The sequence below is a fragment of the Mustela lutreola genome, chromosome 16 (genome assembly GCF_030435805.1).
Source record: "Mustela lutreola isolate mMusLut2 chromosome 16, mMusLut2.pri, whole genome shotgun sequence".
In the NCBI taxonomy this organism is placed as follows: domain Eukaryota; kingdom Metazoa; phylum Chordata; class Mammalia; order Carnivora; family Mustelidae; genus Mustela; species Mustela lutreola.
The window spans coordinates 57,368,994-57,394,603 of record NC_081305.1 but is presented as its reverse complement, the minus strand read 5'-3'; the positions used below and the strand labels follow the sequence as shown (position 1 = coordinate 57,394,603).

The following is a 25,610-nucleotide window of genomic DNA, read 5'->3' as shown; positions in this document are numbered from 1 at the left end:
CTTTGTGAACATTGTTCTTATCTTCAGTACAGGTTTATTAGGTAAAATAAAACTTTTTTTTTTTTTAAATGTTTATGCCTGTGGTAGGACTTTTATTACTTACAGTAGCCTGTTTCAGGACTGGAGGTTTATAGAGTAGTGCAAATGAGTAGTGAGGAATAATTAGAAATAGTGGCCTGAAATCCTCATGTCATCTTAAGAGTGCCATCAGGGGAATAGAATAGTAAAGTTTACTGTGAACTTGAAAATGAGCTGACCTGTTTTCCCCAGTTGACAGAAAAATACTGTTTCTTCAGCACTGTCCTCTGTTTGCAAGGCACGTTTGGCTGGACAGTGCCTCCACTCCTGCGTATTCAGAGAAATGTTTATGTAAAACATTGCTTTAAAAAAATTTTCTGTTGAGAAGTTTAAAAAAAATACAAAAAAAAAAAAAAAACCTGAATAGATCATAAGTGCTCAGAAGCAACTGCTGAAATAATTTTACAGGTTTTCTTTACCATTTCAAAAATAGTATAAGATTGATTTGAATACCAGGAAATTCAAAGGTAAGACTTGGCTGTGTTTTTGTCTCTTGGTTTGGTAAGAATCTGCGCTGACTGTATTAATGGTAAATAGGCTGTGATCCGGGAGGCTTATTGGAGTGCATCGGCCTTGGTTTTGCATTTCCTTTGGCTTGGATTATTTTTACAGTGTATCAGAAATCCTGTTTCGTTGTTGTTGTTTTTTCTTAGTATAGGTAACCCGGAGAAATGCTGCATCAGTGAGAAAGATTTCTCAGCATTCGGTTTTGTCTTTGTTTATAGTTGCTTTGATCAGATAGCTTGATTAGAACTCCGGAGGTACCTGGTAGAAACCTGCTGAGGAGGATAAAGTTTAAGGAAGTGCTTTTGCTGAAAGCAGCCCCCTTCATTCACCAGGGGAATCTGATTTCATGATGTGAATAACTCGGCTTAGAAGTTTTATTTCTTTGGGACCTGCTTGTAGAGTTCTGCACACCTCAAAGCATGAGAACTGTGTCAGGATGAAAAATGGGCTGCTTGCTTTATTCAGTGTGGGCCAGCTAGGATGGTAAGGTAGCAGCAGAGTTCTGTTTTGTTTTGTTTTGTTTTGTTTTTTTACCCTGGAATTCAGAGGTGCCTTTACCAGGGCTAGGGGAGAAAAAGTTGAGAGGAACAGGAAGAGACATTTACAAAAATTACAAATGGAATGGTGGAGAATCTTTCACAGCTGCTCTTCTAAAAGTTAACTTTAGGCCAGATTATTTTAAAAACAGACATCTACAACATCAGTCCTTTAAGTTGGCTTTTGATTTTTCTCATTGGGACTCTCTGGAGAGTGCTTTCCATTGGGTTTGCACAGGGTATGGTGAGAGCTTAATGCCTATACATACTCAGTGTCCAAGAATAGCCTGTCCAGTGCACAAGATTATATGTTTCAAGACCAGATGGTTAAACACTTAAATCAGTCTTTCCAAAGATCCAGATGACCCATTTCAGAGATTTCCTGTACCCAGAGCCCTGGGGATGTAGCAAGATTCATTCTGCCATGATGAGGAAATCCTCCCTCCTGCCGTAAACAGAAATAGGTGTGAGTAGCCTGTACTAGTGGGAGCAACCTCCAGGGCTATTTTGGGCAAATATTTGCCCAAAATTGCTTCCTCTATAAATCTATGTTTTTCTGCCCCCTTCCTCATTTTACTATTTGAATTTGCATTGGACTGAGTAGAAATAAAATTTGCCATATTCAGGTGGAGTTTTCTTTTAATGTTAGATGATCAGCTCCTTAGCCGGTGTTAGTTTGCTGGATGAGGAGTAAAAGTAATGGCATGATGGATGGTAAATAACACTGGTGGGCCCAAAGATAGCTGTCATACCAGGCTCTCAAAAATGAGAGTATGGTCTGCTCATCGTCTGAGCCCTGGCTGCTCCTCTTCGTTTTCTGCCTTCCGTGCATGAAAGTCATTCCAGTCAGTCTGTCCTCACTATTTCCAGTGCTTTTCCATTTTGGTCACCATTATTCTTGCCCATTCTGGTCTTTACAGTGCCTGGGTCCTCTCCAAGCCCTGCCAGTCTTCTGTGTACCGATTCACTTCTGCTTTGATACCTTCCCTTAACCACCTTAGATCTGAATGATCTCCTTTTCCTTTCTCTGGAAACCAGGGAATGGTCTATGCCCTTGATTGTCTTGTGGCTTAGTATTTCTTTTTTCTAAGTAAAAATACTGCATCTGTGGGAAATGGTAAGATCCTCATCAGCAAGGACAGTGCTCGGTTTCTTCTTTGTTTCTTTGCATTGTCTTAGTTCCAAAAATGATATGATTGATGGGTAGTTCAGTTCTCAGGTCTAGAGATTAGAGACTCAAGTAATAAAAAATGGTTAACCCCTCTGAAATATTATAAAAGAAGGAGAGAATTTAGCTGCTGTGTCACTCGGGCCATGAATTGGCTATCTTTCTTTTGTATTCAGTATTGGAGGCTGTGTTGTTGAGTTTGAGGTAGTCATTTCATAAGACACTCCTTGTGTGGTAAAGAGATGAGCAGAATTAAGGGCACTGTTTCACATTCCAAAAGAAATCACAGAGGAAACAAAGACTTCCTCTTCTATGTCAGATTCATGAAGGTTATATTTTCTTTGTGTAGCTAAATACCACAACACAACATTTGTATACATCACTAACTTTAAGGGTCTGTAAGTTTATGTGAATTGCACAGATAAATGAATTGGTTGAATAAAGACCTTGGACTTGACTTCAGACTTTTCTTCTCTGATTTATCTAAAGCTTTTCTTTATTTTCTTTCTTTATTTTTGTGGGGGCTTGAACTCGTGACATTGAGATCAAGGTTCATATGCTTAACCAACTGAGCCACCCAGGCACTCTTGTCTAAAGCTTTTAAAGGAAAAAACCCTGAGAATTCACTCTAACATTTATTATTATAAAAATGGAAACATTTGAGTTTGTTTTTTTATTATTATTTTTTTTAACATTGGAGTTTTTAAAGACTGCCTTAGGTTTTTTTTTTTTTTTTTTTTTTTTAAAGATTTTATTTATTTATTTGTAAGAGAGAGAGAGAGAGTGAGAGCAAGCACAGGCAGATAGAGTGGAAGGCAGAGTCAGAGGGAGAAGCAGGCTCCCTGCGGAGCAAGGAGCCCGATGTGGGACTCGATCCCAGGACGCTGGGATCATGACCTGAGCCGAAGGCAGCTGCTTAACCAACTGAGCCACCCAGGCGTCCCTGCCTTAGGTTTTTAAAATCATTTTATTTCATCATGATAAGTGATACTTTTTTTTTTTAAAGATTTTATTTATTTGGAAAAAAAGTATTTTATTTATTTGTTTGGCAAAGAGAGAGAGATGGGGAGAGAGCAAGCACAAGCAGGGGGAGCAGCAGGCAGAGGGAGAAGCAGGCTCCCCGCTGAGCAGGGAGCCTGACGTGGGGCTCGGTCTCAGGGTGCTGGGATCATGACCCAAGCTGAAGGCAGCCACTCAACCAGCTGAGCCTCCCAGGTGCCCCCCCCCCCTTTTAAGATTGATTTATTTATTTGAGAGGGAGAAAGCAAGCACAAGTGGGGGGGGCAGAGGGAGAGGGAGGAAGAATCTCAAGCAGACTCCATGCTGAATGTGGAGCTCAATGTGGGGCTCCATTTCATGACCTTGAGATCATGACCTGAGCCAAAACCAAGAGTAGGATGCCCAGAGCACCTGGGTGGCTCAGTTGGTTAAGCATCTGCCTTGGGCTCAGATCACGTTCCCAAGGTCCTGGAATCGAGCCCCATGTGAGGCTCCCTGCTCGGTAAAGGATGCTGCTTTTCCTTCTCCCTCTGCCCCTTCCCCTACTAGTGCTCTCTCTCTGTCCCTCAATTGCGAATAAATAAAAATCTTAAAAAAAAAAGAGTTGGATGCTCAACTCACTGAGCCACTCACATGCCCCTATGAGTGTGTTCTCTTTAATCCTCATCCCTTATTTCCCATATCCCCCACTCACTTCCTCTCTGGTAACCATCAGTTCGATCTCTGGTTAAGAGTCTGTTTCTTGATTTGTCTCTTTTTTTCCTTTGCTCTTTTGTTTCTTAAATTGCACATATGAATGAGATCATATGGTATTTGCCTTTCTCTGGCTGACTTATTTTGCTTAGCATTACACTCTCTAGCTCTATCCATGTTGTTGCAACGTGTGTGTGTGTGTGTGTGCGCGCGTGCTTGCTTGTGTATACACCATATTTTTATCCATTCATCTATTGATGGACACTTAGACTGTTTCCGTAATTTTGCTGTTTAAATAATATTATACATGGAGATGGATGTATCCCTTGAATTAGTGTTTTTTTTTATTTTTGGGGTAAATAGCCAGTAGTGTGAGCCCTAGATCATAGGAAAGTTTTCTGTGTTTAATTTTTTGAGAAACCTCAGTACCATTTTTCCACAATGGCCACACCAGGTTGCATTCCCACCAAGAGTGCAAGAGGGTTCCTTTTTCTCCATATCCTCAACAACACTTGTTGTTTCTTACATTTTTTATTTCAGTCATTCTGACAGGTATGATGTGATATCTCATTGTAGTTTTGAAAAACTATCTTGTTCAAGTTCAGGGGTTCAGTAGACCATAGATTTGTGTTTTCTTCTTACTGGAGTTTTTATATTCCATCCTTCTGGTTCATTTGGAAAAATCTATTCCACTAGAAAATTCTCCTTTCGGAGTCTTTCTTATAGGGAAGATGTTTCCCAGTTAGATCCCCACCTTTTGCTCTTCCTCTCTCCTGTGGGTAGGAGTCTTATCATGTATTTGCTTAATGCAAACATTTTAACCAGCTGCTGATGGTAACTCATAGCTTTGAAAACTCATTCAGAAATTTAAGGTGTTGAGAAGTAATGAGGTATTAAGGAGGTTTAGAAAATGCTCTTTGCTTTGTTAGTTAGAATGCATATTTCCATTCTCTTCCTCTGTTGGGATTAAGAAAAATTATGGTAACAAGTATTTTATTTCCTTTTTGCTAGCAGCTCCCTATGAAATTATTTCCTTTATTATTATATAATATAGTATTGCTTGTTTGGTGATATTCTGTACATGGTTGTTTGAAACTAAATGTGTTTTCAGAATTTGTCGACTATTCTCAGAGGTAGAGACGGTAGTTTTGGTTATGGGTAATAGTAGGGGATCTGTGTCTTACGGGACATTCCAGATCACAGAGCTGAGAAACATTTCCTCTTGGGAGTGTGGGGATGGGGTGGGAGGGTGAGACCCCCTGATGGGGCTGTTGGCAGTCATAGTAATGTTGGGTCACAGTGGCATGTCTGTGTCCTGTGAAATGTGTACTATCTTGGGAATGTTGCCCTAAAGAAAACACCCTCGTACCTTCCAGTTGAGCCACTCTTTGGGGAGCTGGTATGGTGGTTAAGCAAGTCAAATAAACAGCTCAGGAAGCCTAGTGACAGGTTCTGAAAAAGCTCTCAGCTGTTGGCATTGTTTTGTAGTAAGTGCAGCATATATTTGTAACAAGTGAAGGTACTCCTGAAGTGTTTTCTGAGGGAGTTCACTTGTGGTGTAAAACTACTAAATGTTGGGGCTTAGTTTTTCTAATAAAACTAGCTCTGAAGAGCTCAAAGATAAAAGTAGTGACTGTTTACAGAGTCCTTTTCCCCGTCCACTGTAACTCTTCAGTTTTAAAAGGACTAATATTGGCAAATTATCAGAATGAACATTCAGATTTTGCTGTTTAAATAGCTTTGTTGCCCACTAAGAACATCAGTTCCTGTCAGATTGAAACTAAAGATTTTATGAAGTCTTGGACATGCCTTGTCTTCTATTTTCTCTTTCTTTGTGTTCTTAAGATCATTAAATTTAGTGACTCAGCTATTTTTTTAAATCTGCCTCTTAGAAGAGTTGAACGTGTTTGTGACCAAGCACTTAGGGTTATTTCCTTTAAACCAAGTTGCAGTGTTTTCAGATTTATAACAGTCTTTGTTTACCATGTAATTCAGTCCAATTGAGGAACTAGTAAAACTGCATTATCCAGACATCAAAGACAGGCATGTAAGAAGAGTGTATTTGTACCAGGGAACCGATTAGGTTTCTAACAAGTGGAAAGTTACCAGGTGTCCCCAAATTAACCATTCCCATGCCGGCTTATTCTCATTTTTTGGTAGCTTTTTTAGTTTATTAGTTTATCTCATTCTTGAGAGTTAAGAGTGTTGCTTCCTTCTCTTCAACGCCCTTCAGACTGCTGAGACTTTGACTTGAATGGGCTACCCAAAATTCCATGCATTTAGAAAACTGGAGGCTCGGGAGCTGGGGGGCTTAGTCAGTTGTCTGGCTCAGGTCATGATCCTGGGGTCCTGGGATCGAGGCCCCCGTAGGGCTTCCTGCTCAGCGGGAGCCTGCTTCTCCCTCTGCCCTCTGCAAAGCAAGCATATGCTTTCCCTCTCTCTCTCAAATAAATAAAATCTTGGGAAAAAAAATTTTTTTTTCCCAAGATTTTATTTATTTACTTGACAGAGATCACAAGTAGGCAGAGAGTCAGGCAAAGAGAGAGAGGGAGAATCAGGCTCCCCTCGGAGCAGAGAGCCTCACATAGGGCTTGATCCCAGGACCCTGAGACCACGACCTGAGCTGAAGGCAGAGGCTTAACCCACTGAGCCACCCAGGCACCCTTGAAAAAAAGTTTTCAACAAGGGGTTGAGTGGAGAATACATTTTAGCTAAGTTCATAGTTGAGCTGCTATTTTTATTTCTTGATTTTGAAGAGTGGGTTGTTGGTGTTTTATTTACCTGAGATTTCTGTGAAGAGATAATTCGACCCACTTTACAGAGAAGAGGTGGGACGATTTGGCAGTTGCGTGCAGCAGTCATTGGAAGTGGGACCCGTGTTACCAAGCTGCATTTTAAGATTGGTCAAGTAGGTGGCCTTGAGTCCTGCCAGACCCTGGGTTGGGGAATTAGTGGAGAAGGGCTCTGTTATGGGAGCACACTTGACTTAAACTTCCGTCAACATTCCTTTGGGGGGTGGGGGGCTTTGTTAAACCTGAGTCTCCTTGGGGGCTGAAACAAAACTGTGTATGCGTACTATAAGTAACATGCAAAACATTTTGATTTTGTACAAATCTTTGCTATTTGGATATTTCAAAGGATGTGTGTAAAGCATCTTATAATTTTACCTAAGTAAGTAATCACCTAGGGAAGTGGAGGTTGGGAAAGGTTTGTTTTTTTTCTCTTTTGCCCAGAGGCTTGCTTGTTCCCCAGCTTGAAGTCTGGAACTTTAGGAGCCTGCCATTAGGTTATCTGGAGGTGATTGCTTATAATCATTGAGATTTCTCTTTTGAAAATGATCAGACAATTTGTACTTACCACATCTAGCCACATTTTGTTTCTTCGGAGGTTTTGGCTTTCTGGATTATCAAAGGAAGATAGGGATGTTTGGGAAAGGTCTGCGACCTTTTGAGGCTGTTGTCATAGGGGACAACTTTCTTGTTCTATGCATCTCCCCGTCTTCTTAGAATAATGTATGGAGGTCTGACTTCCTGAGGCTTTTTTTAAGGAGACAGGCTCACAAAAACACTAAGGTTGTGGAAATGCTGGGCTCCTGTTGGGCATGACTGAGATTCAAAAGAAAATTGTTTTCCTTAATTTTGAATTCTGAGTTATCTCAGGAGACTTCCATTTGGCTACAGGTTTGGCAGTTGCATGGTCATATTTGCATGTGTGAGTAGACAGCAGTACAGTATAAACAGTAGTTTCTAGAAGACCACTGATGTAGAGACAGCCAAGGCCTATATGTTTTACTTGTGTCGACCAGGAAGTTGCTAAAGACATTGTAAGGCATTATTGTACTATTTCGTTACTTCAGCCCTTTACACTTTAGGTCCTTTATTTTTTATTTTATCTTATTTATTTATTTGAGATAGAGAGCAAGCAAGAGAGAGGGAGAGGAAGAAAGGGAGAAGCCGACTCCCCACTGAGCTGGGAGCCCAGCGCAGGGCTCAATCCCAGGACCCTGGGACTATGACCTGAGCCAGACACAGGCACTTAACCACCTGAGTCACCCAGGTGCCCCAAACTTTAGATCTTTTAAGGTGCCACTTTTCAGCCATGTTCTGTGGTTCTCCTAGCCTTTGGGAAAGAATCCAAACTCTTTGAGAGTGGCTTAACCTGATCTCTGTGTACTTGCCAACACTCTTACCCACCTCTGCCCCCCCCCCACACCTGAGGGACCATGCTTTCTTCTCCAGAGAGGCGTTTCCATGTTGCCTTCCCCTACTTGAGGTTTTTCCTGAGGTGGAACTTCCTCCAGAAAGGCTTTCCTCAGTCAAAGGCTGGATTTGGGAACTCTGTAATATGCTCGCATAGATACTCACTTACTCATTCCTTCAGTTAATATTTGTGTCAAGCACTGTGTCATAAGATGAGGACAGAGCTTATGTCCTTGTCAGGGAAACTACTCCATACTCACACCTCTTTTTTTTTTTAAGATTTTATTTATTTGACAGACAGAGATCACAAGTAGGCAGAGAGGCAGGCAGAGAGAGAGGAGGAAGCAGGCTCCCTGCGGAGCAGAGAGCCCGATGTGGGGCTCAATCCTAGGACCCTGGGATCATGACCTGAGCCAAAGGCACAGGCTTTAACCTACTGAGCCACCCAAGTGCCCCTATTCACACCTTTTTAAAAAATCTTTTTATTTGGAAATAACCACAAATTTATAGGAAGTTGCAAAAATTAAAATAGCACAAAGTAGGATCTTGTCCAGATTTACCTGTTGTTAACTTTTTACCTCATTTGTGTTCTTTCTCTCAATAGATACATGTTTTTTTCGGGACCAGTCATTATGGCCTCCCCTCGACCCCAAAGTACTTATTTCAGTGTGTATTTCATAAGAGGAGGGCTATTTGCTCACATGGTAGTTATCAGCTTCCTAAATTTACATTAGTAAAATACTCTCCGTTCATAGTCCAGTGTTGTTAATTGACTTAGTAATGTCCTGTATTTCCCATTCTGGTGCAGAATTCATTTTAGGGTCAGATAATTGCATTTACTTATGATGTCTCTTTAGTTTCTCTTTTTTTTTTTTTTTTTAAAGATTTTATTTATTTATTTGACAGAGAGAAATCACAAGTAGATGGAGAGGCAGGCAGAGAGAGAGAGAGGGAAGCAGGCTCTCCGCCCTGTAGAGAGCTCGACGCGGGACTCTATCCCAGGACTCTGAGATCATGACCTGAGCCGAAGGCAGCGCTTAACCCACTGAGCCACCCAGGCGCCCTCATTAGTTTCTCTTGATCTGGAGTGTTTACCTAGCCATTCTTTGTCTATTATGACCATGATATTTTTTGAAAAGTACAGAGTATGCTCTACTCTCCCCCCCCCCCCCCCCCCCGCCATAGAAACTTGTTCATTTTTTATCTGATGTTTCCCTGTGATCAGGTTGAGGTAATGCATTTTAGGCCATCACACTGCATAGTAATGTAGCCTCTTGGGGGGGACCATATCTGGAGGACCACAGGATACTTCTTCTTTTTTTTTTTAAAGAAAGATTTTATTTATTTATTTGACAGACAGAGATCACAAGTAGGCAGAGAGGCAGGTGGAGAGAGGGAGGAAGGGAAGCAGGCTCCCCGCTGAGCAGAGTGCCTCCATCCCCGGACCCTGAGACCATGACCTGAGCGGAAGGCAGAGGCTTAACCCACTGAGCCACCCCTGCGCCCCCCACAGGATACTTTTGTCCGTCTTTGGTGGTGATATTTTTCTTTTTTTTTTTTTTTTTTTTTAAAGATTTTATTTTATTTATTCGACAGAGAGAGATCACAAGTAGGCAGAGAGGCAGGCAGAGAGAGAGAGGAGGAAGCAGGCTCTCTGCTCAGCAGGGAGCCTGATGCGGGACTCGATCCCAGGACCCTGAGATCATGACCTGAGCCGAAGGCAGCAGCTTAACCCACTGAGCCACCCAGGCGCCCGGTGGTGATATTTTTCATAACCCACAGTGTTAATCTGGTATCTCTATTGTATAATTATGGGGTTTTTTTTCTTTTGTTCCTCTTCCCTTTGCAACTGTTTTTTGTTCGTTTTTTTTTAAGATTTTATTTATTTATTTGACAGAGAGAGACACAGTGAGAGAGGGAGCACAAGCAAGGGGATTGGGAGAGAGAGAAGCCCAATGTGGGGGCTCGATCCCAGGACTGTGATATCATGACCTGAGGCAGATGTGATATCATGACCCGCAGGCAGATGCTTAATGAGCCACCCAGGTGCCCCCCCCCTTTGCAACTGTTAAGTAGCATATCAGGAGACACCTCAATTCTGTGCAAATACCCTTAGTATTGAGTGATGATTTTTTTCTGTTCTAGTAGTATGAACTCCAGTTCCTGTTTTGTGCTGAGTTATAATTCATTACTGTATTTAATGATTTTTGTGCTCAAATTGTGCCAGATTTTTCCAGTGGGAGAACTTCTAGCTGGCTCCTGTGTCTTTGTGAGGGGCCCTGTCATTTTTTCTAGGACTTCTTTCCTTTCTTGCATAATAGGATGTTCCAGGCTCATCTTGTACCAACTCTGCTCTAGCCCTTGAATCAGCCACTTATTGGAGGAGCCCTCAGACCCTTGTTTGAGCACTCAGCACCCTGCTTGCCTGTATGTCTTCCTCTGTTAGATGTATTGTACCTCCTGAGGGCACAGAGATGTCACTTGTACTCTTACATCTTCTCTCAGCATAAGGCCTGGCAGATTTACTGGCAGGTTTACTCTACATATCTGTTGAACAAGAAAACTGGCTTTTGCTGTAGGTCGGTGATTAAAATTGGGTTCTATAATTATGGTGCTGATGGGTTTTCTTTTTGTCTCCCCCATCTAGGAAGAAATGTTTACTATTTGACGATGAGAAGTGGTGAAAACTGACCTCGCACTGGTATACAAACACTATGGGACCTGACAGTCTTGCTGCATGGGCAGCCGGCCCCCACTGATAATGTGGGGCAGCCATCAGGTCCATTGGAAAACACTAATCTGATCTTGGAAGTGGCTGATTGTGGCAGGATGTGTCGACGATGATGATGGCAAGAAAGCAAGATGTCCGCATTCCCACCTACAACATCAGTGTGGTGGGATTGTCTGGGACTGAGAAGGAGAAGGGCCAGTGTGGCATTGGGAAGTCTTGTCTGTGCAACCGCTTTGTGCGCCCAAGTGCTGATGAGTTTCACTTGGACCATACCTCCGTCCTCAGCACCAGTGACTTTGGTGGGCGAGTGGTCAATAATGACCACTTTCTCTACTGGGGAGAAGTTAGCCGTTCCTTGGAGGATTGTGTGGAATGTAAGATGCACATTGTGGAGCAGACTGAGTTCATCGATGATCAGACTTTTCAACCTCATCGAAGCACGGCCCTGCAGCCCTATATCAAGAGAGCGGCAGCAACCAAGCTCGCATCAGCTGAAAAACTCATGTACTTTTGCACTGACCAGCTGGGGCTGGAGCAGGACTTTGAGCAGAAACAGATGCCAGATGGAAAGCTGCTGATTGATGGTTTTCTTCTTGGTATTGACGTTAGCAGGGGCATGAATAGGAACTTTGATGACCAGCTCAAGTTTGTATCCAATCTCTACAATCAGCTTGCAAAAACAAAAAAGCCCATAGTGGTGGTCCTGACAAAGTGTGATGAGGGTGTTGAGCGGTACATTAGAGATGCACATACTTTTGCCTTAAGCAAAAAGAACCTCCAGGTCGTGGAGACCTCTGCAAGATCCAATGTAAATGTGGACTTGGCTTTTAGCACCTTAGTGCAACTCATTGACAAAAGTCGGGGAAAGACGAAAATCATTCCTTATTTTGAGGCTCTCAAGCAGCAGAGTCAGCAGATAGCTACGGCAAAAGACAAGTATGAGTGGTTGGTGAGTCGTATTGTGAAGAACCATAATGAGAACTGGCTGAGCGTCAGCCGAAAGATGCAGGCCTCTCCCGAGTACCAGGACTATGTCTACCTGGAAGGGACTCAGAAAGCCAAGAAGCTGTTTCTCCAGCACATCCACCGCCTCAAGCATGAGCACATTGAGCGCAGGAGAAAGTTATATCTGGCAGCCCTGCCGTTAGCTTTTGAAGCTCTTATACCCAATCTAGATGAAATCGACCACCTAAGCTGCATAAAAACCAAAAAGCTATTGGAGACCAAGCCAGAATTCCTCAAGTGGTTTGTTGTGCTTGAAGAGACACCGTGGGATGCCACCAGTCACATTGACAACATGGAGAATGAACGGATTCCCTTTGACTTGATGGATACTGTCCCTGCCGAGCAGCTGTACGAGGCCCACTTAGAGAAGCTGCGCAACGAGAGGAAAAGAGCTGAGATGAGAAGGGCATTTAAAGAAAACCTGGAGACCTCTCCCTTCATAACTCCTGGAAAGCCTTGGGAAGAGGCCCGTAGTTTTATTATGAATGAAGATTTCTACCAGTGGCTGGAAGAATCTGTATACATGGATATTTATGGCAAACACCAAAAGCAAATTATAGACAAAGCAAAGGAAGAGTTTCAGGAGCTGCTTTTGGAATATTCAGAATTGTTTTATGAGCTGGAGCTGGATGCTAAGCCCAGCAAGGAGAAGATGGGTGTCATTCAGGATGTTCTGGGGGAGGAACAGCGATTTAAAGCATTACAGAAGCTCCAAGCAGAGCGCGATGCCCTTATCCTGAAGCATATTCATTTTGTGTATCACCCAACCAAGGAAACGTGCCCTAGCTGCCCAGCCTGTGTCGATGCGAAGATCGAGCATTTGATTTGTTCTCGGTTTATCCGGCCATCTGACCGGAATCAGAAAAATTCCCTCTCTGACCCCAACATTGATAGGATCAACTTGGTTATCTTGGGCAAAGATGGCCTCGCACGTGAGTTGGCCAATGAGATTCGAGCTCTCTGTACAAATGATGACAAGTATGTGATAGATGGTAAAATGTATGAGCTTTCCCTGAGGCCGATAGAAGGGAATGTCAGACTTCCTGTGAACTCTTTCCAGACACCAACATTTCAGCCCCATGGCTGTCTCTGCCTTTACAATTCAAAGGAATCGCTGTCCTATGTGGTGGAGAGTATAGAGAAGAGTAGAGAGTCCACGCTCGGCAGGCGAGATAATCATTTAGTCCATCTCCCCCTGACGCTAATCTTGGTTAATAAGAGAGGAGATACCAGTGGAGAGACCCTGCATAGCTTAATACAACAAGGTCAGCAGATTGCCAGCAAACTGCAGTGTGTCTTTCTTGACCCTGCTTCTGCTGGCATTGGTTATGGACGCAACATTAATGAAAAGCAAATCAGTCAAGTTTTGAAAGGACTCCTGGACTCCAAGCGTAACTTAAACCTGGTCAGTTCTACTGCGAGCATCAAAGATCTGGCTGACGTCGATCTGCGAATTGTCATGTGTCTGATGTGTGGAGACCCTTTCAGTGCAGATGACATACTCTTTCCTGTCCTTCAGTCCCAAACTTGTAAGTCTTCCCATTGTGGAAGCAACAACTCTGTTTTACTTGAACTACCAATCGGACTCCACAAGAAGCGCATCGAACTGTCTGTTCTTTCGTACCATTCCTCATTTAGCATCAGAAAAAGCCGGTTGGTCCATGGGTACATTGTTTTTTATTCAGCCAAACGTAAGGCCTCCTTGGCTATGTTACGTGCCTTTCTTTGTGAAGTGCAGGATATTATCCCCGTTCAGCTGGTCGCACTCGCTGATGGCACTGGAGATGTCCTGGACAATGACTTAAGTCGGGAACAGCTGAGTGAGGGAGAGGAGATTGCTCAAGAAATTGACGGAAGGTTCACAAGCATCCCCTGTAGCCAACCCCAGCATAAACTTGAGCTCTTCCACCCATTTTTTAAAGATGTGGTAGATAAAAAGAACATAATCGAGGCTACTCACATGTACGATAATGCTGCCGAGGCCTGTAGCACCACGGAAGAGGTGTTTAACTCCCCCCGAGCGGGCTCTCCACTCTGCAACTCAAACCTGCAGGATTCGGAAGAGGATATCGAGCCCTCTTCTTATAGCATGTTTCGAGAAGACACATCACTGCCCTCTCTGTCCAAAGACCATTCTAAGCTCTCTATGGAATTGGAGGGAAATGATGGGCTGTCTTTCATCATGAGTAATTTTGAGAGTAAACTGAACAACAAAGTACCTCCACCCGTCAAGCCAAAGCCTCCCGTGCATTTTGATATCACAAAGGGGGATCTGTCTTATTTAGACCAAGGCCATAGAGATGGACAGAGGAAGTCTGTGTCCTCTAGCACCTGGCTACCTCCAGATGGGTTTGATCCTTCTGATTACGCTGAACCCATGGATGCTGTGGTCAAGCCAAGGAATGAAGAAGAAAACATATACTCAGTGCCCCATGACAGCACCCAAGGCAAAATCATCACCATTCGGAATATTAACAAAGCCCAGTCCAACGGCAGTGGCAATGGCTCCGACAGCGAAATGGACACCAGCTCTCTGGAGCGTGGCCGCAAGGTCTCCGTTGTGAGCAAGCCTGTGCTGTATAGGGCGAGATGCAGCCGGCTGGGGAGGTTTGCCCGTTACCGGACGAGCTTCAGTGTGGGGAGCGACGACGAGCTGGGGCCCATCCGGAAGAAAGAGGAGGATCAGGCATCTCAAGGTTATAAAGGGGACAATGCCGTCATTCCCTATGAGACAGACGAAGATCCAAGGCGGAGGAATATTCTTCGCAGTCTGAGGAGGAACACTAAGGTAAGACACCAGTTGAAGCATGAGTCACGGCAGTGGTTCACACAGTGTCTCAGTGAGAGCTGATGGATGATGGTGATGATTTTTCAAGGACGGCTTATTCCAGTAAAAAAGAAATTGGTCTGTGTGTATATTTACTCCCTGACTTAGCATGAAATAAGCAGTGTCTCAGATTGCTACTCCTAGCAGCTCGCAAGTAGTGAGGACCTTAGACACACAGCTTGAGTTTGAGTTGTCTTTGTCCAAAACAGTAGTTAGGAAATTACCAAAGTGAGCAGGTCGTGTAGAGCTTGCCGGTATCCTGACAAGTAGCCAGGCTGGTGACGACATGCTTGTTCTTTCTTTATGCAAACACCAGAATCTAAAATTGCAGCTTCAGTCTCCAACTGCTAAGTAAACATTCACCCATGCGACTCATAAAAGCTCCTTCTTCCTCTCACTGACCTGTAAAGGTTGCTGCATTTTCTTTTCTTTTTTTTTTTTTAAAGATTTTATTTATTTATTTGACAGAGATCACAAGTAGGCAGAGAGGCAGGCAGAGAGAGGGTGGGGGAAGCAGGCTCACCGCTGAGCAGAGAGCCTGAGGCCCTGAGACCATGACCCAAGCCGAAAGCAAACGCTTAACTGACTTGAGCCCCCTAGGCGGCCCAGGTTGCTGCCATTTTAGATTAGGAAAAATTGGATGATGATTTTATTTGCACACAAATCAATGAAGGGTCTTAGGTAAGTAAATGAAAAGTAAGAATCTTGCCAGTGTGAGTTATAAACCTGTCCACCCTCCCCACCCACAAAATAATAAACGTGTCCCCTATTTGTAAAATTGGAGTGCCCTCCAGCTGCGTTACTTTGAGTGAGATGCTGCTGCTGTCAGTGATGGCTTCAGATTATATTTAAGGACCAACCAAAGCAGGACGGGCAGAAAGTTAACCGCACATATGAGTGTCAGACCTGCCATCAGATGTAGGGAGAACAGTCCCAAATGCAGCAGCAGAGAAAACCTCTTTATCTTGTGTAGAATCACAGCGTACAGAGTACAGTGCCCTGTTGCCTTGGGCTTAGGCTTAGGCTTTGAGACAGAACAGGTATTTCCTAACTGTTTCTTTTTTCCCCCCTTTTTATTTTTTTAAAGATTTTGTTTGTTTATTTTGACAGAGACAGCAAAAGAGGGAACACAAGCAGGGGAGGTAGGAGAGGGAGAAGCAGGCTTCTGGCTTAGCAGGGAGCCCAATGTGGGACTCGATCCTAGGACCCTGGGATCATGACCTGAGCTGAAGGCAGATGCTTAACGACTGAGCCACCCAGGTGTCCCTTCTGCCTTTTTAAGATTTTATTTATTTGACAGAGAGAGATCACAAGTGGGCAGAGAGGCAATCATAGAGAGAGAGAGAGGAGAAAGCAGGCTCCCTGCGGAGCAGAGAGCCCGATGCGGGACTCGATCCCAGGACCCTGAGATCATGACCTGAGCTGAAGGTAGAGCTTAACCCACTGAGCCACCCAGGTGCCCCCACCTCCCGCCTTTTTAGAATAGGGGGAAATAGGGCGCCTAGGTGGCTCAGTGGGTTAAGCCGCTGCCTTCGGCTCAGGTCATGATCTCAGGGTCCTGGGATCGAGTCCCGCATCGGGATCCCTGCTCAGCGGGGAGCCTGCTTCCTCCTCTCTCTCTCTCTGCCTGCCTGTCTGCCTACATGTGATCTCTCTCTGTCAAATAAATAAATAAAATCTTAAAAAAAAAAAAAAAAAGAATAGGGGGAAATACTTTGTTTGTTCAGAGAAAGATATCTTGGTGAGACCCGACAACAGGACTACGTGTTATGTGCTAGCCCACAACCAGCGTTGGGTTACACAGAATGATTTCTCTGCATTGAAAACTTTTCATCCTCTCCTGACCAGGAAACAGCAGAGGACTTGTCTGTGACTTGTCTGAAAACATGTCAGTGATCTTTGGAAGAAAGCTTGCCAAAAGCTTGCGTTATTACAAGACACACCAAATCAGAAGGATCTGGAGTCCAGGCTGTTTTAAGAATTTGACAGTTCTGTTGTAAAAGATCACCTGAAGGCTAGTTCTCCAACTTTTACTGGTTAAGAGGGCCCTCTCAACCAGTAAGGAGGAAGGAGGAGTAAGTTACTCCTTAACCAGTAAGGAGATGGAGGAACATGGTGCCATGGCCCCCCAAGAAGAATGTATTCACTCTGTGTTCCCTGAGAGCATCCGTGGTGCTCCCCAATCACTGTTGGCTGGAGCTTCCAGAATTTTCTTACCAGTGTAGTTTCAGAGAGGGCAGGGCGGTATCATTCTGTGTTCTGTTCCTCTACCCCTCTGAATTGAACATTAGTAAATATTATAGGCATTTGATTTCCCATTGTTTTGTTTTTCCACTTGGATTCCTTCACCTGCCTTCAGTATTTTGTTCTGCAAGGGTTAGTAGTGGTTAGACCCCTGGAAAACAGTTCTTACTTAAGAAGTCAGAAAGTAGCCTCACCTCCCCCCTGTATTTCCTCAGAGCTCCCCTGTTTAACGATACCGGAATCCAAACATTTTGAACGTTTTGACTTTCTTCTCTTCCTCCACTCCTGATGAAGACTGTTACCAGAATAGCTTATCTAAATGCTGATAGTCTTAATTTGTGGGGGTGTTTGCGCACCTGGGAATTAGGAGGGCGGCATAATAGCACACTGAATTATAACTGATTTTCTGGCTTCTAGCTACATTTTTTTTTTTTAAAGATTTTATTTATTTGTCAGAGAGAGGGAGAGAGAGTAGCACAGGCAGACAGGATGGCAGGCAGAGGCAGAGGGAGAAGCAGGCTCCCCGCCGAGCAAGGAGCCCGACACAGGACTCGATCCCAGGATGCTGGGATCATGACCTGAGCCGAAGGCAGCTGCTCAACCAACTGAGCCACCCAGGCGTCCCTCTAGCTACATTTTTAATACTTGTTGAAGATGATGCTTTTAAGACACATTCCCAGACAAGCCATGCTTTAAAGAGCACACACGGTGGGCTCAGCAGAAAGCAGCTGGTGTCTATGTTTTTAAAGAGCCACTTCCTAACCTAGAACTTCCTTACCCCGGGTTGCTGGGTCAGCACACAAGAAATGATCCACTTCCCTTCTGTTAGTTATGTGGGCCACACCTCTTCAAGTCAAATAAAAATGCTACCTCTGGCCCAAGAGCAATAGCGTGCCAGAAGTCGGTTCAGGAGTATCCTTTGGAAAGTGTGAGTAAAAGGTGAAATTGTCTTTTCCTGCCTTGGAAAATAGTGCTTTGAAGAGAGTGTTGCTGCTTTGTCATCCTAATGCACAGATAAGCAGAGCCTTTATTCTCTTTCCCACTGGGGCGAACCTCCTATTAAAATTGCTGCCTTAAGAAAGCAGACTGACACTTGTTTTACTGGAAAAGCAAGATACCACGGGGCAGAGAATGCCAAGCCAACCTTTACGTGGGGGATTTGGCCTTTGATTTTTATTGGCATGACAAAGCAATACAGTATTTATTTGAAGTGAGTGGGGAGCCAGTTGGTAATGGAAGGTAATGGAAAGCACACTTAGTGCCTCCTGCATGCCAGACACCACTGGGGAAATGGCACAGATCCTTCTTGCCCAGACCAGAGCTCCCAGTTGAGGCAGCAAAATCTGCATAACTACCGAAAACAGGTGGTCTGCCCAGGGGGCACTGTGTTGGGCAGAGCAGAAATCCCAGGCCCAGGCCAGGGCGGTTAAGGAGCGAGTGCAGTGTGTGGAGTGATTGGGGACTCGGGTTCTGGGGTAGGGGCTAAAGTCCAATTCCAACTCCTCTGCTCCCTCACTGGGACTGGGGGTACAGGATTCCCTTCTCCATATCCCTTGGGCAGAAAGGGAGAACACTGTGGCGCCTTCCTCAGACAGCTGTGAGAAGCGGAGTAAGGTCATGCACATGCGACACTGAGCGGCCTGCAGCCTGGGCAGGGGGTAGGCATGGCGGTGTTGGTGTTTAAGGAGAGCTCCAGGGGTGAGTAGTGAGTAGGATTGAAGCAAAGGCCTGAAGGTAAAAAACGGTCCTGTTGTCTTCAAGGAGAAGAGAGTGCAGGTCTGGCCTAGCCGAGGGCCTGGGGGTCCAGCATTGTCCCTCCCTTTTGTGTAAGTTTTAACCCTGTGTGTTACTGAGCTTTCTCGGCACTTACCTAGCAACAGCCCTAACAACAACAACAACAAAAAGCTATGCTCTGGGTACCAGTATGATGTGGAGAAAGAGAAATTGCCCGGCTCCCTTGGCTGACTTGCTAGATTAGCTCTTTACTGTAAAACTGGAGTCAGAGTGTAAGGGAATCGCTTTCATTTCTGTTAATGAAAGTGCAGACTGTAAAGCTGACTGTCATTCTGGGTCCTTTTCCCAGCTGAACCATTTAGCAACCCACCCTCATAGTGGGAGCCTTCCGCACTCAGCTGAATGAAATTGAAAATCTACGATTGCACTTCAGTGGGGCCCATGAATAGCTGCTTTGTCTGGAAAGAGTTGGTGTTGCACATGGTCTCTGTCTCTCAGTACCATGCGTTTGCAGAGATGAGATCAGGACCTGCAGGGTCTCATTTTAAAACCAAAAAAACAGCCTGGGGAATCTTGCTCCACAAAATGTGCCTTTTGGGTAGCTCGAGTTGCTGAATTTAGTGTGTTTGACCACGGATTTAAAGAGAGGACTTTATTGGCTATTCACCCTTCTATCTGATGTGCTCTTATCTTTGTGTTTAAAAAAAAAAAAAAAAAGACAAAACAGAATGATAAAGAAAATCTTTCACTCACTGTAGCTACCACATGACAAGACAACCTATTGAAAAGCAAACCAATTCAATCACGCATTGTTTGGTCTATAAGGCACCAAGTAACCAGTTTGACAGTTTGTGTCTCCCCCCTACCCCCCCAGTGAATTGGCTTATTTCATTGGATTCAGTGAATCGCCTGGTTGTTGTGGCTTTGTGTGGACACAGCTCTCATTTTGTGAGGCCGAGAACGGAGTTAAAGTTTCTAGTGTGAATAAAAACCAGCTGGGGAATTGGACTGCTAGCTCCCCAGGGAGGGATGTTGCATTTTTGACAGACAAGCTGAATGGTATGAAATATGAGCTCTTTGTAACTTGCTCAGGAAAGACTCTCAGTGTGTGCTTCGGAAGGGGCTGGTCCTACTCAGTGAGCTGTAAGGCCAAATAAATGCCATGGTCTTACAAATGGGGTGGGGGTGCCTACTTGACCTTGGATTTTCTGATTCCTGAAAGAATTGTTATCTTTAAAAGAAATACTTTTGCCTCCCAAACATATGCTCATCTATTCAGTTTTGGAAAGGAGCATTTAGTGCACATGGTTTCTTGAGCACCTGTGCACCTGGCTTTGTGCTGAGCACTGTGTGTGTGGTGGTTGTGTCCATCCGGTGTACCGTCAAAGGAATGATGGATTTTAAACATGTGTTGACATGCATTTTGGATATTGCCAGATCGGAGTGCAGGGTACTAAGGCCTTGTAGAGTGAGGGGTTTTTTACCTCACCAGGTCACCAGAGTAGCTGGGAAAGGTCCTCACAGAACCAGTATCTGAACTGAGACATACGGGGTGAGGAGGACAAAGGCAGTGAACATGGTGGTTTCGTAGGGAGAGCTGTTGAGAAAACAGTATGGAACTTGGAGCCCGGGTAGGGGGAACACTTGAAAGAAACCTAGAGAAGCTACTGTAGAGAGCGAGGGCTGCAAATACCATGGGGAGGGTCTTACACTTCCCTCAGTGTCCTGCGTGCTTACTGTGAGCCGGGCCTGGTACCCGGCATTGTCCGTTGCCACCACCCACATTAGTGTAGTTACTAGATGGAGGAGTAGAGATTTTTGAAGCCGCTCTTCTGACTTCCACTTTCAGAGGGCTCTGAGAGTCTGGCCTGCAAGGAAGACGGTAGTATGTAATAGCCAGGCACACATTTGGACCAATCAGTCTAGTTAATTTTTCATTTCAGAGGACTGTGATTATTATCTGAAAAAAATCCATTTCCCCACACTACCCTCTAAGAAAGGCCTGGTGCCGTTTGTTTCTGGCTTCAGAGTCTAGTTGACTAGAGGACAAAAAAGGCTTGGAGACACTGAAATAGCCTCTGGAACTTTGAGAAATTGTTTTGAACTGGTGTCACGCATTTTCTTGGTTTATTTTAAGCCTGAAGAGCTGCTGTAGTGTGTTTTTGGTGACAAAAATAGACTGTATTTAACTATGGGCCTTAGCTTACAGCACACCTGTTCTTAAAAAAAAAACTACAATAGGCAACCCAAATCTATTTTTCAAAGAGCAGAGAATTGCTCTGATCATCACTGAACCAACTTGTTCTTGTCCACCACCTAGTGATACTGAAATATCTTGGTAGGAACACAGAGTATTTCAGCTGCAGTGAAGAATCACTTCTGCTTCCATTGAAAAAGGTCTTCTGAATGCATTTGATTCAGTATTTGAGAGGAGGCAAGCAGGTAAAAACTGACATGGAACTCTGAGAAGTCCAAATCCAGTACGTGTCGGATCAGGCAGGATGTGTGTAAAAAACTTTCCTAGAACTGGTGGGCCCTCCTTTCTAGTTAGCCCCTGTCGCACTGGCTGTTCAGTCTGAGACAGAGGCAGGGAGTGACCCAGATTTGCCAGACTTCACACCTTTCTAGAGCAAAAAAGCTGTGGTCTCACTTTATTTGGGGCCTGTGAGGGGATGACATGTCTTTCTTCTTCCATCATGGCAGAGGATTAAGGATGCTAGGAAGGCTGAGACTTTGTGCTACTTCCTCTTCTATCCCTAAATAAAGATGCTCCAAGACAGTGCGTGACTGGGTCATAATACTGACTGCCAGCATGACGGAGCCCAAGTCTAGTAAGCATCTGTGCTTTCGTAACGGGCTTTGCCAGTGAGAATAAGAACGCCATCAGGTTTTCTCTTAAACTTGGGCTTAGATTTTTTTTTTTTTTTTTGCAGAGCCAGAAGGGGGAGCACCAGTTAACCAAGCATACATTTAGGGCACGAGTGAGAAACTTGATTTGAAAAGGTTCTTTTGAAGATCTATTGGAAATTATGAGAGAATTGTTGCTAATCAGAAAGCTGGAATGTTGAATATAGAATGCAAGAAGGTGCTTTGTGGGGAACCTGTAGTAATGTAGTGTATGGAATCTTTTGGTTTTTCTGACTCCTACCACTTAGGTTTAGTCCAGGGTCTCCCACTACACAACTTGGCAAACTGCGGGCGTGCCTGTATGTGTGTGTGTGTTTGTGTCTCTCTCTCTCGGGCTTTGCTAAAAATCACTCTAGAGAGGGAAAATTGTCCTCGTTTAGAGGACACCGTCCCTGTTCCAGACTACATTCAGCATATGGCATTCGTCCTTTATTAAAGATTTTATTGGGGTGCTTGGGTGGCTCAGTTGTTAAGCATCTGCCTTCCGCTCAGGTTGTGATCCCGGGATCCTGGGATTGACCCCGGGCATTGGGCTCTCTGCTCAGCAGGGAGCCTGCTTCTCTCTCTCCAGCTTCCTCGTGCTTGTGTTTCCTCTCTTGCTATCTCTGTCATAAAAAAATAAAATCTTAAAAAAAAAAAAAAGATTTTATTTATTTATTTGAGAGAGATCACGAGCAGGGGTAAAGGGTAAAGGGAGAAGCAGACTCCCTACTGAGCAGGGAGCCTGATGCGGGACTCAGCCCCAGGACCCTGGGATCATGACCTGATTTGAAAGCAGACACCTAACCAACCGAGCCACCCAGGTCCCTGACATTTGTCCTTAAAAAAAAAAAAGAAGAAGACTCCAAGAGCTTGTGTTCTTTTCTGTTTTTTATTTCCTTCATTAGATGGGTTACCAAGCATTTAAAAGACTGTGCTAGGTGGTACAACTGTAGTGATCATATTTTCGGACTCTGAAGTCTAGATCAGTAATTTTATATGTATTGAAGGTATTTTATAGAAACCAGGAGAGTATTCGAGGTTGTCAGCTTAGGGTCACTAAATAACTACCTGCTATTCCCACGGAAGATAGAATGTTCTTTATCCAGAAAGAATGGCTGACCTCCCCACTGGAAGTCTTGGGAGACTCTTTTTTTCTTTGTGGCTCAGTTGTTAACTCATCTGATACCTAGATCGGCTTCATTTGCTAGGGATGTATCTCATCTCTTACTGATTGGATTATAAATTGGTTGAGAGTGAGAGAGGACTTTGGTTGCAGTATTAGCTCTTCTGCTAGTTTGCTGTGTGACCTCGGGCATAATTCATTTAAAAAGAGAAATGCTAAGATCCTTGCTCTCTGGGAACTGACTCCAGCAGGAACATAGTTGTATGTGTACATAAATGACTGTCCTTTATTTAGTGTCCACACAGTGATGTAGGGAATCGATCACCTCGCTGTTTTTTTTTTTCCTTAAAGGGAGTCTGGGGTGTACTGTCGCTATGAATAAGACGTTCTGAGCCTCACCTTCTCATGTCTTCAGGAGGGCAACAAACACTATGTTAGGACAAGAAAAAGCCTTTGTACACACACAGATCGTCCTCATCTCAGCTGAAGTTAAAAATATATATAAAGAAATATTGGCGCTGTGCATTATTGGAAACTTGTTTTCATTCAGGAAATTTAATGAGTACCTTCTGCATGTCAGGCCCTGGAACCCAGTCATCTTGCAGCCCGATGGAAGCTTCTCATTCTTTGGCTGGCTTCCTAACCTTTTTCTTGCCTCTGTGGACTCGGAGGGGCCATGGAGTGGGCTTGCCACCCCACAAGCAGGTGACAGATGTTTTCCGAGTCCGACAAAGTTGGGAGTTTCCCCTGATGCTCTTTCCTTGTTTCAGAAGCCAAGGGGCCAGCGGCAAGTTCGTCACTGTTTCTTTGCAGTGCCAAACTGGTGTAAACGATTGGTTCATTTCTTTGTTTCCTTTGCCACCTGGGTATTATAAGCCTAAGAATCAGGCATGTTTTTGAGGAAATTGAAGTAAAGAACAATGGACTTTGTCACTCATTCAAAAAATGTATCTATCCCAACGGACAGATGAAGGTGGCTCAGACTGAGCCAGCGCTTTGTTTTGGTCATGGCATCCCATCATGGAGTTCTGGTAGGGCAGGGAGGGGCTTTGGTGTTCATAGATCACTAGGCCTGGGTCCGGGCTCTCAGCGCTGGGTGTGAATCTCTCTGAGCCCATTTTCTTGCCGATAAAATGGTGCTGATAACCCTTACCTAGAAGATGGTGGTGAGGTTTCAGATAATTGTGCAGAGTACCTAGCAGTGTCCTACACGGGGCCACTCCTAGTTAATCACCAGTTTCCGTTTCCGACCCAGTAAGACTCAACTGAGAACTGCAGATGTGTCAGTTATTCTCAGGGTTTGCTTTCCTCTGGCTAGATGCCTTTTTCCATTCAGCCTGCTATGTGAGTGCCCTTAAAAGAAGATTGATATTAGGATGGTATTACTTTCTCCTCTCCAGGGGCCTGCTGCTCTGAGTGCCCCAGGGATTCCATAATGAGCGACCCATGTCTGACCGGGGACTGAGACAGCTGGCAGGCCACTCAAAAGAGTGGCGTTTCCATCTGACATGTGCCCAGTAACCCTTCAGGTGCCTGATGTGTTGTTTGTTACATCAGCAATCTGGCCCACCTCTTCGTGTGCACCACGACGTCTGATTTCCTTACTGGAAAGGTTTAGAACTAGTTGTGCAAGAATTCCCATCCAAATTTTGTGACACCCTGCAGAGCCCTCAGTTACTTCTCGGAGGTGTTTGGACATTTGGTAAATCACAGTTTAAATATGAGAGAATCCATGTCCTTTAGCAAGGTGAGTTGGTGCTGTTGCGACAGCTCACTCTCCGTTCCCGCATTTTGTACGCTGAATAAATAAAAGCACTGAACTAGATCTTGGATTCTCTGGGGTGAGGGGGATAAGGGCAGTTGTCCAATGTGGACTTCCATGGCAGGATCTCCTTGACAACGGGTGTAGCAGGTAATTCGGTTTCTGCTTTGAGTATTTACAGAGCAGTCCCTTCCTTTTTAAATAGCTGGGGATTTTTTTTTTTTTTTAATTTCTCTTTATATTGGCCAAAATTGCCTATCTGTGTTCTCCTCTTATCTCTCCCAACATAACCCTTTGGGACCATATAAAATGATTTCTTTCAGTGGATCGTTCTGTAGCTATTTGAAATAACTGCATAGGTCTCTCTTCTTTCCTTTTCCAGCTTAAAGATCCCTGAGATTTTATGTGAGGGGGGTCTTTATTACCCTAGAAATTGTCAGTGTACTCATAATCATTTATTATGATTGTCAGTGTACTGACAATCAGGTTGTCAGTGTACTCATAATCATTTATTCCTTTATCCGTTTACTCATTCTGCCTCTCCCGGGAACTTTCAGAGGAAGGCAGCAAATCATAGTGACTCAGAACACAGGTTTTGGAGTCAGAACTGACTTGGGCAAGTAACTGAATTTTTTTTAGGACTCAGCCTCTTCATCTGTAAAATGGGGTTCTTAAAACCCACACGTACAGATCTGTTTTGACTCTGGAATGAAACCTAAAGAACGTAAGCAGGGGTCCGGCGCGTAGTACTCAGTTGATGGAGGGTAAATTTTCTAGCTAACTTAGATTGTTAGAACACACCTCATCTTGTCTTAGTATTGAGAAGGTAGAAGAAGTACAAGATCAAAATGTATTATCTGTTTACTAGAACTCTGGTTAGAAGACCTTAATGGTGATTAGAAAAGCTGCTTCTTTGCAGCCTCTCTTAAAGTTCCCTTTTTAAATCCTTTAATGGTTTATTTGGAAGCATCAGTTTTACTGAAGCATGGTGCTGCTGTTGTGTTAGTTTTGACAGGCGAATTCTGCAGGATTGAGATTGATAAAAAGAATATCGCTGGGGGCGCCTGGGTGGCTCAGTGGGTTAAGCCACTGCCTTCGGCTCAGGTCATGATCTC

The 25,610-nt window shown here is 44.2% G+C and overlaps 1 protein-coding gene across 1 annotated transcript in view; it reads left to right on the top strand.

Moving 5' to 3' along the window:
- The window catches only part of ARHGAP35 (Rho GTPase activating protein 35), a 127,012-nt gene that overhangs the window by 36,921 nt on the left and 64,481 nt on the right, over positions 1-25,610 (top strand). The window contains exon 2 of the mRNA XM_059153251.1: positions 10,828-14,704. Coding sequence (XP_059009234.1) covers positions 11,021-14,704 — 3,684 coding nt within the window. The 5' untranslated portion in view covers positions 10,828-11,020. The remainder of the gene's footprint in view (positions 1-10,827; positions 14,705-25,610) is intronic.